Below are 15,726 nucleotides of genomic sequence, written 5' to 3' on the forward strand. Positions count from 1 at the left end.
TACACAATGGTCATGTGACTTGACTTCTCACTGAAATGTAGGTTAGCCTGCCTGCATCTGTCTATGCTGGCTGCACTGCAAATAAACACTGCTGCTGTCAGGAACGCTGCCTCAACATTCCAGAAACCTTTCCACCATGTGGCACGCCACGAGGGTAAAAAAAAAAAAAAACACAGACACTACGATCATGAACATGATCTAGACAATCAAGGCATCTTAAGAACACAAGCAGAAGTCATCCTTGACTCACTTTGTAACCATTAGTGCAGATTATAAAATGAGCCTAAATACCCGTGACCACCACACCTCCACTTTCATATTCTGACCAGAGGGGTGACATAATTGACTGGCCACCATGTGGCCTTATAAATACCACTGCAAGCCACCTGTCACAAGCTCAAACACTCCCAGAGCAGGCTAAAGCTGAATCAGCAGGCTGATTGGTTCAGCACGCTAGTGCTGAATGCCTAATGGCTTTCTGGGTAAAAATTAGATCCTCTAGCTAGCCTAGCCCATGTCCAAAAACTCCCAACAGCAGCTCCCAATAAAGTCAAGGGGAGAGAGCAGAGTAAGACCAGCTTTGGCTTTAAGTAGTTAAATTTAAGCCTGGTTCTGTCCATTTAGTCCGTTTTTAACCACACCTTTACCACTCTCTTTGAAGCATGTCCTTTTTGTGTGAAACTACGCGTGCGTTGACATTTCTGGTAACTGTTTTCACTCTCAGAGTAGGTCCCGGGTGTCGGTGTAGTTTCGGCAAGATAAGGGACCCAAACCCTGAACTTTGTGAAAGAAAACCAGCCAAGAGCCAGCCACAGCCAGTCTCTCCGCTTTCAAGTACAAATATTATTTGACACAACCAGCAACTCCCGTCTACACTGAAACACATACAGAGCTCAGTCTTGCACAGTCTCAAACAGAAGCACACGCACAGCCACACACAGACACTTATGAAGGGGATTTCAGGGGTATATTTTGAGTAGAGCTCTCAGCTGTCTGCTACACTCAACTCGAACTTGAAAGTGAAAGTTGCTTAATATCAGACATGAAATCTAGTTTTCTTTCCGCTTTAGTGCAACAGATGACCTCTCTCTCTCTGAAATCAAATCTCCATCGGTGTTCTCTGGTCATCCCTTCATCTCAGGATGTTCTTCAGTTTCCTACAGGGACTTTCGGCTGCCAACACACAACTTTATCACCTTTTAGTCCTATCTTTCAGTTTCCCTAACAAACACCTGCAAAAGTCATAAACTTTTGTATGGTCATAATCTCAGTTTAGGAGGCTTATAACCACATAGGAATGCACAATATGCAAAATGTTGGATTTCTGCAAATATTTGATACATCAATATTTTAAAACTCATTTAATCTATATACAAATCTTTTTAAATTACCTTTAAGGGTTCATCCTGTACTTGAATTAAAGTATTACTCTTAGGGCGCATTCACACTAGACCCTTTGGTCCGGACCCGAGTTTGTTTGGACCGAGGCTTTTGCTAATGTGAACGCACTCTACTGAACCTGGGTGCGGACCCGGGATAGAAAACAGAGGTCTGAGGTACGGTTCGCTAGAACTCTGGAGCGGTTTGAATGCTATCTGTTCCAAATCCAGGAAATAAACTGCCATTTTTGCGACATCGCCAAGCGATATTGGTAAATAGAAGCTAGTGTTTATGACCTAAACGGACCCAGGTGCACAAATAATAATGTAATGTGAACAGTGACCAGCTGGGTCAGGGTTAGGGCGGAGTACTCACACTCGGGTTCGGTCCAGTTAAACGGACCAAGTGTAAAGGTAACCTTATCGTGATACCTTAGTTTTATAGTTAAATATTCACTCTCATTCATTCTACCCTAAATGTAAAAATGGACATTCACTCACGTTCATATGAAAAATAAAGAAATCATGGTGTAGAAGTAAAATACACATTTTGATATATGACATTCAAATAAAAACCTACATTCTATTTGCAGATAATCCAATTCTCAAGCAATTATCTGCTGATGCCGATATTGTACCAATGATATAGCATATCCCTTATTACACCACTATTAGCATGATGATTTTTCCAGACAAACCACCAATTAGAAAACTACAGCTTGCTTGCACTGACCATTAAAACAAAAAAACACAGACCTATCCTCTAACAGGGGACTCAAGAACCCTGTTGAAAGAGGCTTGCATCTTGTAACATTCCACTGTGGCAAACCTTTCATTCTTCGCACACACACACAGACACTTCTGCAAGTGTACTCACAGTGGCACGTGTCTCTGCTCCACGTCGACGCGTCCAAGCTCCTCTTCCTCCACGTCCGTCTCACCGCCACTGCTGCTCTCTGTGGCGTCCGAGTCGAAAGCCCCTTCAGCCGCGTGCAGGTTGGTGGCACCGCTCAGGGACAGCCTCTCCAGTTCCGCTGGCACCGAGCCACCCTTAAGGAAGCGGCCCAGGCCCTCTCGCTCCTGGGGGGTGAGTGCGGCGGCAGCTGCGGAGGATGTGGAGGCAGAGGTGGAGGCGATGGGAGTCTCCCTCTTGCGCAAGGCCTCCAGAGGCCCCAGCGTGCTCTGCAGGAGTCCTCCCAGCTGTTGCTGGATGTGCCGCTCCACCTGCTTGGCCTGCACCACCTGCAGACGCTTGCGCAGGCGCCGTAGACGGCCTTCGATCTGGCCTTGCCGGCTCTGGCTCTGCTGCGTCCGCTCGCGCAGCTCTGCTCCGAGGCTGCCCGGTGCTGGTGTGAGGTGATGTGGAGAGCTGCTGATGGGGGGTGGCGGTGAGCAGGATGGTGGGATGGAAGAGTCTGTTAACGCCAGCGATGGGGGGCGGTCCGTACTACTCCTGCTGCTGTTGTTGTTGCTGCTGTCTGTGGGGTCCTGCGACGGGGGAGAGACGCTAGGTGGAGGCGGTTGCTCAGGGTTACTGTTGTCCTGGGAGACGTCGCCTGGGTGCTGGGGGTCCACGGCGCCTCCTTCACCACTCCTGAAGGGGCCATTGCCATGGAGACCCCCTCGCGAGGCGCATTCCAGAGGTGGAGGGGGAGAGTCCGACCCTGACCCCGATCCTGCGGGCGTCCTGATGCCGTTGGACCCTCCATTAAGTGCAGCAGGGTTGTTGTTAATGTTGGTGGCCAGCAGTCCATCCCGCTCTGCATTGCCTGGGGCGGGCTTGGCCACCTTCTTGGCCATGCCGTTGACAGGGGGCGTGGGGGTGCCCACGCCACCAGTGCCACTCATGAGGCTGCGCAGGCGCTCCTCGGAGAGCTCCAGCTCCAGTGACTGCCGCTGGCGAGGCAGCAGGGCGGGCAGCAGGCCGTGCGTCTGCAGCAGTGCGACGCCCTGCAGCTTCAGGGACTCTTTGCTGGACGGCACCGGCGTCACATCCGAGCACAGGTACGAGGCCACCAACGGCTGCAGCCGGCCCAGCGCGTGCGGCGCCGAGGCTTCGGTCTGCACTGACGGCTCCTCGAGCTTGCAGGACGGGACCGCTATGCTGCTGCCGCCTCCGCTGCTGCTGTTGTTGTTGCCGTTACCAACGGGTGTGGTGGTATGGGGGTGGTGGTGGTCTGGGGAGGGGGGCTGGGAAGCGGCCGCTCGGCTGCGCTTGACAACGGCGCCGTTGCTGGGTGCGACACCGGACTGCACGGGATTGGGCGAGAGCGTGGAGGGAGGGGCCAGCTTGAAGCGGATGCGGTGGGCTTCGGGCGGAGCGTCAGTCAGAGCGGGCGCCATCGCAGCCATGCAGCGAAAGGAGGAGGGGGGGAAGGGGGGCGGCCGGGACGGGGCGTCTGGCACCGCTCAGGCCAGATCCACTGCACCCAGCTACCACTACCCACTCTCCACGGCACAGCCTGAGAGAGAGAGATGAAGAAAGACAAGAAAAAGATGGATCATCATTAGATCTATCATTCATCATTAGGCTATTTCTTCACATTCTGTTACAATTTTTAAATAATTTCTGAATGCTTCAAAAAATCCTATGTCCTTACTGTGGGCTAGCATAACACCATCATGTGGGTTAGCATAATGGCTAATTGTTTCTTATGATACCAGTTTTAACAATCATACATTCTGACTTGTTGTTGATTAAACATCATGTACATAATCTTCATTATACAAACGTTTAGTCCAGGCTACTTAGTAACAAATTTTTGCCTAGTCATCAACGTCTCCAGGAACACCAGACACATAATAATTTATTTAACAGTCTTAAGCAAACACCAGACATATAAGCAGTATGGTTGCTCCCCCTGAGATATAAAGCAATTAGTGAGGCCTTACCAGCACCTAGGCTCACTTGCCTGCTCTAACTCAAACAGCCTAAGAAACCCCCTAAATCTCCATGCCCAAGTCATGTCCAAGCCAGCTCAACTCCCATAAGCAGCAAGTGTGTGATGAAACTGTAGCCGTCTTAAAGAGCAACTTGCATCTTGTTTGAAAATGTATTTTTAAAAATGTATAAAACCTATAGATAGTAATTCAGAAGAAAGTGTACCCATTTTAAGTAGGCTCCTAAATATGCCTCTCCTGCCCACAGACGCGTCATATTACATAGAAGATAAATGTCTTCAATTGGCGATTGAGCTCTGTCATTGTGTGTGTAGATACTAGTCTGAGCAGAGAGTTGGAGTTCTGGTGAGAGTTGGAGTTTGTTGATTTTTTGGAAAGTCATAATGGTTAATCATTGTGTTTAGGGTTGCACCAATTCCAGGACATCATGTCCACCATTTTCAAGAAAAGCAAGCGTTTTTGTTGCTGGTCCGTTTTGTGCAGGTAGCCTAAATTGAAGGGACTTCACCGCCTCATCAGTCACAAAACGTTTACACGGACATTACTCCGCTAATTAAACTTTTCCGCCAGAAGGTTACAACAGAAGAAATATGGGCCAATTGCTGCGAAATATTGTGAATATCCCAATAGGACTTTAAATGAAGGAAACCTACATGGATGTTTGATCAACAGCAACGTCAAAAGTATGATTGCAGATTTATTAAACGACATCAAGATAATGTCAATAGACGCAGACACAGCATTAGCCACCGTTATCACCGAGTCACTCAGCAAAAATCTCATTCCTTCGCCTGTTCTCTCCCTGGCCCCTATCTCGCCTAGGTGGCTCATAAAGCGCTGTGGCCCGTCACATGCGTTTCTATTGTTTATAACAAGTCGGTGTGAGGATCCATTACACCATTCATTGAACTTGACCTGTTACCCTCTGTTACCTCACTTCCGGTTAGTGGTTTATAGATGCAGAAGTATTTTTATTTAATATGTTGTTTCTGGGGTAGTTCTCGTTTTTTTTTCCCTTTCTGAGAATCTAGTTCCTTCATCATTTATCTACACTATGCTTTATATGGGTTTCCAACCGGCAAGTTGCTCCTTAAAGTCAGGGTGGAATAGGGGTGCTATGTACTGTGCTGTACGTGCGTGTGTGTGTGTGTGTGTGGGCATGAGTTTGAGAGAAAGAGAGAGAGTGTCTGTGTGTGGCATGAGGAGCCAACAGCTGACTGCGCCACAGATATAGGTCAGAGCACCAACCATAGCCAAGGCCTATAGATGCCTAGACATGGCAGGTTGGGGCGGGGGGATGGGAGACTGGGGAATTTTCACAGATCTGGCACCCAAACAAAGGGGGGGTGAAGCACAAAGGGGGGGAGAGGGGGTGGTGGTTCAGTGGGGATTCTACGCACAAGGGGAAATTCCATCATTTAACCAACACTCCGTTAGGGGCCCAACACGGGGCTATGATCCAAAAAACAACACTAGGTCTCTTTCTCGCCGCTCTTCAGCATTTGTTTTGTGTCCAGTCAAGAAAAGGAAAAAAAGTGTCCTTATTATCCTGAACGCATCTGACCCCCCCAGGACCACAGTCCCACTGTCTGTCATTTCACTAAAGCAGGGCTATACGAGTCCTGTGGCCCCTCAGGAAGCCATGAGGCACCAGTGACTTTCACACAGGACTCTTGATGAGGTGGTACCGGCAGTGTTATATAACTACCCAACTGTTTCAACCCATAGGGCAGATGATCCACGAAATGCACGGCCAGGAATGCTCACCGTGACATGCTGACAGCCAGACCGCTATGCTACCAAGCGATTGGCAGAGAGCGAGAGAAAGGGAGAGAGTGACAGAGAGAGAAAGAGAGACAGAGAGAGAAAGAAAGAGAGACAGAGAGAAAGAGAAAGAGAGAAAGAGAGAAAGAGAGAAAGAAAGAGAGAAAGAGAGACAGAGAGAGAGAAAGAAAGAGAGACAGAGAAAGAGAAAGAGAGAGAGAGAGAGAAAGAGAGAGAGAGAGAGGAAGGAAGACGGGAGGGAGGAAAGGAGCAAGATAAGAGGTTAAAACAATCATTTTGTGTGAGGGAACCGAGATGAGAAATAAATCAGCATCCTATGCTCCTATGAATCTGTAATTCGAGTAGGGATCGACCGATATAGATTTTTTAGTGCCGATACCGATACCGATTTTTTTCCATCAGCCTAAGCCGATGACCGATACAGGCTGACGATTTTCTTGAGCCGATATTTGGAGACGATACTGCTTTTATTTTGCTCCCTCAATTTACATCATACAAATGACACATAATTACACAAATGATGATAACAAATGTTCTCAAAAGTCTAACTAAATGTTCTAACAAAAGTCTCAATTTAAAAAAGGAACATTAAACTTATGGATGGGTGCACTGAATATGGTTAACTGTGCAAAATGCTTTCATCAACATCTTACAACACAGCCTTGATGATGCATTGCTTGCTGACATATTATAAGCCATAATTCAGGTCATCACAAAATGTCCTTTGTCAACACATTTAAATAATTTAAGAAAACAATAAGCCTGAAAATTAGCTATTGAAATAAAGTGCTTGATTTGTAATTTAAGACTGCATGGTTTCAATTTTTCTATGTCTATATTTTTCTTAAAAAAGCTGCCAGATTTGTCAACCACAGAACATAAAATCAGCAGACGAAAATAACGTGGTGTAAAATGTTTCTGTTATAAACGGCATCAACGTCAAAAGGTATAAATACATCTCTCTCAGTTTTAAAATCTCTCCTTCAGGTAGCGCAGCACTCTCATATCGCTGTGATGCGTGTGTCCCACTGAGTGAGACAGACCAGACGCACACACAAACTTCTGTTTGGTAGCTGACGAACCACCATTGAACTGGATTGATAATGATAACGTTAGCAAACGGCTCTAAACAAGTAAGGCATACACTAGGGTGGTCCCCACCAATATGTTTGAATAAATAAAAAAAATAATTGGGCAAAGTTTTATCAATATTAATCAATATTTAGAGGTTGCTCAAGACCTTTGAAGTTTAACACATACTGTGCAGTGTGCATATTCAGGATTTTTTCACGCATTATGTGATACATTGTGCTAGCATGTATAATTGTTTAATAATATATGCTTATGGCAGCAATGGACTTATTTGACCATGCAGTCAATGATAATGTGTATTGATTATTGGTGACCACATTGAAATGGATATTCCATATTGTCTATTCAAATTTGCAATGCTGATTTGCTAATCTCATCTGCTGATTCCGGTATTTCCCAATAATATGCTGTTGTAAGCAATTCATAGCAACTCCTGTTTTAGTTTTGATATGTCTTTCAAAGCATCAATGTTAATGAAGCACAATAGACAATATACACTTGAGACAATGGCTGAAGCAACATGAAGCAAATTCGCTATATGGTTACTTGGATCAGAAGAGACTGAAATAACTGGAAAAAAGTTACCCTCCAAGAAGCAGGTTTTATGTTTGTTGTAATATTACCATAAAACATTGAAAAAAAACTGCATGAAAGTGCAACAGCGGTGATCAAAGAAGTCTTGGTATTCTAGGACAAGGCTAGGATTCCCGTTCGTCCCCAACATCACACAAATGTCCCCAACATCACACAAAACACTTCACGACAAATGGCAGAAGCTGAAGAAAAATGCCAAGAGAACTACGAGGCCTTGTAGAGGCCTTCGTAGACCAGTTGGGAGACCTGTTTGATATCGCACCTCAAGATGCACTCATTCATCTCAAGAATCCAGAAGATAGAGACTTTCTTCTGGCCCAAAGAGAAAAAGGACGTCCTGGGTGTACAACTGTACAATATGATGATACAATTTAAATCTCTCACTTTCGCCTTTGGCCCTGGACACTGACTGGATCTGCTCCTTTCAGATTCAATGATCAAGATACATCCTCAACCGCCCACTGCGGTCTTCTGATGAGTGTCTGTTGTGTCGACCAGTCATAAATGCTAGGTCAAATTTAAGACTATTTTCCTCAGTGGTTCCATGTTGGTGGAATGAGTTGCCCATTGCTCTCCGTTCCTGTGATTTTTTTGGCCATTTAAGAAGGTCTAAAGGCATATCTGTTCAACATGCACTTAGTTCTTTAAGCGCTTCTTATGCGTTATGGTTTGTAAAATATTGTTTTATTTCCATTAGGCTGTTGATTAATGACATTGTTGTTTACTATTGATATTCTCTTTAATGTAGTCTTACCATGTTATAGTTTTTATATTATTGATTGAATGGACATTATTGTTTATTATTGCTTTCCCCCCCTCATTTTCATTGTTTATTTCATTAGGCTATTGATTTAATTGACATTGTTTATTATTGCTATTCTCCTTATTATATAGTCTGACCAACAAATAATATTGCATTGTCTTAAATGGTACAATTTCTGGTAGCAATTCTGGAAATATTCAAAGGCCTTGAGCTACCTCTAGATATTGTAGGAACAATTCAAAACATTTCAGTGTTTTTATTGATATCCTAACACATTTAGGGGGTGAGAGTTGAACATTTCCCAAAAATTATTTTTTACCCCATATAAGGACCACCCTAGCATACACGTTATGTCTGGTACATGATAAACGTTAACACGAATTAATATTCAACTACACACGTCTCTCATTATTAAAGCTCTGATATCACTGCGATGGAAACTCCGCCCGCTCGAAGGGAGAGGGGGAGGGAGACGCACACACCACACGCGTCCAAAACTCAGCCAGGTGGTCGCTGAATAAAACTCCCACAAATATCTCGGAACGTCGGCATTACTTAATCATATGATTGACCAGTGTTCGTAACAGCTACCGCTACCCCATGCATACGGATAGCCTACAACTTAGCTATATGCAGCTCCCTAAATATAAGCAGTTTTATAGAAGAGGGGCATTCATATCAGGGAGGGAGACACGGAGACACACACACACACACACACACACACACACACACACACACACCACACGCGTCCAACACTCAGCCAGGTGGTCGCTGAATAAAACTCCCACAAATACCACGGAACAACGTTGGCATTACTTAGTCATATGATCAGTGTTTGTAACAGCTAGCTACCGCATGCATATGGATAGTCTAGCCTACAACTTAGCTATTTGCAGCTACCTAAATACAATGGCAAGCAATTTTATAAACGAGGCATTAAGCATTAAATAAAGTAGGCTACCTATATCAGTCGCATTTTCCATTTGGACCCACAAACTTGCTTTCACCTTCAAAGTGTATGGCAATATTTCAGCTAAGTCAAACAGTCAAAAGATGCTTTGAAAGTTTAAAGTTTACTGTTGTCTTGAAGAGCAGGCTTTCAGCTCTCTGCTCGTGGGGGAGGGGCAGTCTGCACATGAATTGCAGCGTCTCCAGCAACACAGAGCTGTCTGTGGACGCCTGTATGTAAATAATGCGGGGGGAAAAACTATCGGCGAACGCAGCTGCTTATCGGCCGATGCCGATACATGTAAAAAACGCAAATATCGGCCCGATATATCGGCCGGCCGATATATCGGTTGATCCCTAAATTCGAGATTTCTCAACACCTCTTATGACCTGACATTTTGACACAACAAAAATCAACAGTAAAAAACTGATAGGAGTTCAATGACTCCAGGGGATTCTCAAGATTTTTTTATGCAATAACTTTTGGCAAAGTCACTGTCTACATACAAGCATGAGGGAGTTCCTGGGAGAGAGCTCTCACACACACAGAAACACACACGCTCACACACACACACGCTCTGGAATACTTCAGGGGAAACATGACAACAACAAAAAATGCAACAGAGCGCCACTTACTCACAGCTATGAATGACAGTTGAAAGGCTTGTGCGTTCCTCCCAGGATCTGCTGCTAACAGGTAGCTTTTGGGGGATGAAACACCTTGCAAACTTCACTTACTTGTTCTGGCATCTCTGCTAACTCACAGGGAGATTATGCTTTTGTTCTCAAGATGATGCTACAGTTGAGGCTTCAGCAAAGGGAAAGGGGTAGGGGTGTGAGTGTGCACGTGTATGTGTGTGTGAACAGCGCTGCCTATCCCTGCAAGAAGAGATTTTATTGATGAAGTTGCAGAAGGGGAAGGGGGGATGGGTGATCGTGTGCTCTTCAGCAGTCAAAAAAAAAACTGGTTGTGCTTCAGAGAATGTGCAAACTGTCACTTTCTTTAAGGTTCTTACACATCACCTCATCTCTGAGTCACTTCCTCTTTCTTTCTCCCTCTCTCGCCTTCACTCAAAACATGACTCGTCATGAATTGCACTTGAAAAGAGTGTGAGTGTGGGGGGGGGGTGATTACGAAAACACCTTCCTGTTGCCTGAATGCCTGAGTTCTGAGTTGGAGACCACAATAGCATCAGCGAATCAGAGAATCAGAAATGGGGTGGTGCGGCAGCTTACCCAGGAAGATCAGGAATTTAAAATAGCTATGCAGTTCATGTACATTTCAAGGAGCTCAACAGTTCAAGAGAGTCACCATTCAAATTCACCCTCCTTAATCTTCAAAGCAAAACTAGGTTCACCAGAACGTTCTACCTCGCACACACACAAATGGGACAATTCCATCTCAGTCCTTATGGAACATTCAAATCACCCCCAATCACACTTGCTTTTGGAAATCCAATCACTTGAGAAAGGTCACACACACCGAGACCCTCATCTGTCTCAGAACAGAAGTCCATGTCTGAGTATGTGTGATAGGACCGAGAGACAGCAACAGTGTTTCGTGACTCGTGTGCGAGTTAATGGAAATTAGTGAGGAAAGGAGTGTATGAGGAGTAGAAGAGTGTTCAGTGTACTTAGATAAGAGAAGCAGTGGGTGAGAGAGGGAGGAGTCACCAGTAGCCATGTGGTGCCTCTGCACTGCAATTTGCTGACTGGGTCAGTGACAACATCTTGCCCCTCCCATCAATGACTATAGGTCCACACATATGAAACAGAGTGGCCTTGCTCCGAGAATAGATTTTTACCTACATTCTAACAAGTCTCGAGATTGACACAGTCCTAATCTTGAGGGTCACACAGAAAGAAAGAAAAAACAAGAGGGTGTGAAACAAGAGTATCTGCACATTTTCCAAGTGCACATTTAAAGACTTTTAAGACCTTTTCAAGACATCTAAATGAAAAAATTAAAACTATCCCACGGCAAAAAGATATATACGACTTTTTATGCAATAATTTTTTTTCTACTTATTTTAACCCGCACCCCATTTTGGATGTCTACAGAAGTTACCAAATATATTTTGGCGAAAGAAAAATAATTGTGTGTGAATTATCTTCACAGTTATAAATTTTGCCCAATTTTAGGGTCTGGGCTGCTTGCTTTTGAAGCTGGCTGTACATATTTGGTTGTGCTTACTGGCTGAGGCTGACTGTTCTTCACCTGTGTCTGTAGTATCCTAGGCTACTTGCCAAAGACATGTGTACTGGACTGGATTCCCTTCAATATTTTTTTCAAAGTTAGACTAAGCTATTTAAATATTTTAATAGGCCTACTTTATATAATTTACTATGTGCATCTATTGTCCTATATGCAGCACAGCGAATTAAATCGATTGTCAATCGATTAAAAAAATTAATCTAATTAATTACATACTCTGTGATTAATTAATCTAAATTAATCGCATATATAATTTTTGCTGCGAAAGTATTTTAAATATTTAAATTCAAATGAATCATTGAATAATCAGCATTAGTGACATTAAAGTTCAAAAACTCTTTTATTATTATTTTCACTGTTCAAATAATGGCCATAATAATCTATGATATGACCTAATATGCTGAGGAAATAAATTCAACAGTGCTTCGGGAAGAAGTTTTTTTTTTCACATACAAAGCATTTCAGGCCACAGATATAACCTAGGGGACACAATGAAAATAATTTAACACTCCCCTCAATGTCATAACTTATTTCTTTGCATTGATGTGTGACTATAGAGTTGATGAACTCCGGTGATATGCAAATTCCTTGCTGCAGACATTGCAGAGAACTTTACTTTCAACACTTTATTTTTATCAACACCATCAGGCCATTTTTTAAAAGTAAATGTTCCAATCAATGATCCAGGCAGCACGTTTTCTTCTCTCTCCTTCATTTTACAGTCTAATTTTTACTGACTAGAACGGCTCGGGGTCAAAGGTCATACGGAATCGATTAATCTGCACAAATTTGTTTTAATCAGTTATTTATTCTCAAATTAATTAATCTAAATCAATCAGTTATTTTGACAGCCCTAATCTAAACCAACCAAAGCTTGACTAAAACATTGTAAAACCATTGACTTGTTTTAGATTAATTAAGAGACAGGTCCTTCTCGCATGATCCTGCTGAAAACTGCTGGTTTCATCTCAAACATGCACGTATTATGAACGCACGTTTTTTTATGTAGCCAGTCGCCGACATTCAAAAAATATGCGGTTATATTTCACAACTTTTGCGAAGTAGGGCTACTGGGAAACACTGGGAAGCAAGCTGCTGGCAGATGTTATAGGTATTATAAAGCAAACAGATGAACTTAACATGTACAGTATTTCCTCCTGATAGTGAAAACGTTTGTTTTCTTTTTCTGTCAGTCCGTGGTTCCTTCATAAATTGCGCAGCAAATTATCAGACGAGTGACAGAAGCACTGCGCATAATTTGACTAGCAGTCTTCGCGTCCACAGTTTGAGAAACGATGCTGCGTCCAAGCAAAGATTCTAGTTGCCAAGCGCAACTCCAAAAAGGAGGACAAATGAGCGTCCGGCTTGAGGCTGTGCCGTACGCCGGACAGGGCTAAATTCGAACGTATGGCCAACCTATCGCTAACTGGCATCGGCTATACCACGAAAACGTCAGGCATATTTGTACATACTGTATTATTACCGTTTTCACACCTTTAACCACACCCGTGAAAACAATCTTCACTCTGCAACCACTAGCCTTATAGTCACTTATACAATTGCGTTTTAAATACACTAAACCGGATGGAGACATCACTCACTCTCTTGCACTTGCTGGCTTCCCATACGCAAATTTAATACCTCCCATTCGAAAATTCAAGACATCCCAGACAATTTAAGACTTTTTTAGGCCTTAAAAACCGAAAGTTGTATTTAAGACTTTTTAAGGATCCGCGGGAACCCTGGTAACAGAGTGAAGGGAAAAAGTATGAATTAAACCAAACAGACAGGTTAAACGGAATTCTCTGGGGAGACCTCTCTGATATGAGCGAGCATTTGTGAAGGCATGTGCTGTTTATCATTAACAGAGGGGGTAAGTAGAAGAAAATGCCGTGGCCCCCGCCCCCCCCAAATGTTTTCTCTGAGGCTGAACTGGGATATGGATGCAAGGAAGAAAGAAAAAAAAGGCAGAAATGTGAGAAAAATAAATAAAAATAATCCCACTTATTCTGACTGGCACTGGAGGAACTCGCCAAGAACAAGTGGTCCAGTGGGACAGGGGATTATGTAATGAGCAAGGAAAAAGCTACAGACGTTTACAGAAATGGGCTAAACATTTCAGCAACGCCCACAACTCTCTGCTCCAGTTGGGCCCATCTCTAACAGAACACTAGATTCTTCCACTCTCTTGTGATCTAAACCCAGAACCACTCAGAGCTGCCAAACAACGGCATCAGTCAAGCTGAAGAGAGGTGCAAGGAGACACCCGACTCAAACCAGTGCTCAGATAATTGCTCCCCAAGCATGTGTAAGCACGAGTTAACACGGTCATCCCCATTACCCATCATAGAAAGATCAACAGAGACCAAAAACTATATACTTATATATAAATATGTGTGTTAGGCCTAACACAAGAGAACACACACCTTTTCATACACACTGACCGACATGGCGCAACAGAAAAACAGGAAATGGGAATATGTGATAGTTTGGTTCAAGGTAAAGGAAACAATGTCCTCAGTATCTAACTGGTGGTCTAGGCTGGTCGGTGTGACCTACAATTTATATCACAAATTCTCCAACTTGATTGGTTATAGTCCAGGCAAAAAGCGTCGCTTGGCAAAAAACATAAATAAAATAAAATAAAATAAGGCACTGAATAGATCATAAATAGATCTAGTTTCAAGGAAAACTTGTATAACAACATATTTAATGTGTTTTAGGACTGTCACTTTAACTCGAGATGCATCGATATGGAATTTTAAGGCCGATAACGATAACTGATATTTAACAGTTTGTTGAGACGGATACAATAACATTAACCGATATTATTATTATTACTCTTGAAAAAATGGTGAAAAGTGAAGGGGACAGCATTTAATAATGAATCACTTAATTTGCAGTCATTTTACCTACCACAGAACTCAGAGTAGTCCTCAATGGTATGGCAGTCAACAAAATAGCAGCATGTGTGGCTCCTTTAAAGTGAACTTCACGTCAGTGAGTTGCGAGTGAGTGGCCAGCGAGGGTGTGCAGTGTTTCCCATACGTTGACTAATCTGTGGCGGGGCGCCACAAAATTAAAACCAGCCTCACACATTAATGTTCTATGTTGTACTATTTCAATGAAAGATAAGATAAAAATCCTTTCATTGAGCTGCGCTTTTTGCACGCATCCTTTTCTTTGCCCCGCCCTGCTCTCTCCTACAAGCCCGCTGCCCCTCCTCTGCATTTAACAAAACATACACGATTGTTGAAGGATTGTTGTTGCCACATAGGAGCATTGCATAGAAGACAGCGGGGTTAATTGCTATTAAATCCGCTTAGCATCGTGACAATGCTGCACAAATTTGTTCAAAACTGCTGCATTAAAGTTAACTCTGCTAAGGTCTTATCACAACATAGTAGGCTACATTGAGGAGACTAAACTAAGTTAAGTTATGCAATCAAGCAGTGTCTCAAAGCTACCGTTAGAATACTGTTTGGATGTCGAGTTTAGCTTGCTTACTTAAAGCTGCTTTGTCAATTTCGTTACTCATGCAGGGCTCATTTTATTGCTACCGCCACAAATTCAATCAAATTCTGTGGGAAACACTGGTGTGTGAACCGTTTTCATATCTATGGAGTAACCGCTCAATGCAGATAAATGGCTAGAAGCGGGGAAAAACCTAGCCACCAGATCAGAGTTTGTGATGGAAACTTATACATAGTTTCAACTGCTGTTTATTGAATAAAGCTGCAACTCCTCGGACTGTATCTTGTGTCTGTCTACTCTGTTGCCCACAAGCTGCTGCAACAGAAGTGAAGGGGGTTAGCCCGAAGGTCTTGATAACTTATAATGACCAAACTTATAATGACCAGTCTGGAACTGTCATTGGTTAACAGGAATGGTTAACATATTTCTCGGTAATATTACAAAACCCAAGCGAACAATGGCACATATAATACTAACATACAACTTTGAACTACTCATTTGAGTCGTCCCATCAAAGGGTTTGTTTATTTGTTTTCCCAACTAGCACGGTAAAGTGCAGACACACCAGCACAAAA

General features: G+C 43.4%; 1 protein-coding gene across 3 annotated transcripts in view; it reads right to left on the reverse strand.

Moving 5' to 3' along the window:
* The window catches only part of kansl1b (KAT8 regulatory NSL complex subunit 1b), a 70,837-nt gene that overhangs the window by 38,975 nt on the left and 16,136 nt on the right, over positions 1 to 15,726 (reverse strand). For all 3 annotated transcript variants that reach the window (XM_076265895.1, XM_076265894.1, XM_076265896.1), the window contains exon 2: positions 2,257 to 3,841. In XM_076265895.1, the coding sequence (XP_076122010.1) occupies positions 2,257 to 3,731 (1,475 nt within the window). In that variant the 5' untranslated portion in view covers positions 3,732 to 3,841. The remainder of the gene's footprint in view (positions 1 to 2,256; positions 3,842 to 15,726) is intronic.

The sequence above is a fragment of the Alosa pseudoharengus genome, unplaced genomic scaffold (genome assembly GCF_046254945.1).
Source record: "Alosa pseudoharengus isolate Yale_2024_CS ecotype anadromous, Long Island Sound unplaced genomic scaffold, YU_APseudo_1.1 YU_APseudo_1.1_scf_4, whole genome shotgun sequence".
NCBI lineage: Eukaryota > Metazoa > Chordata > Actinopteri > Clupeiformes > Clupeidae > Alosa > Alosa pseudoharengus.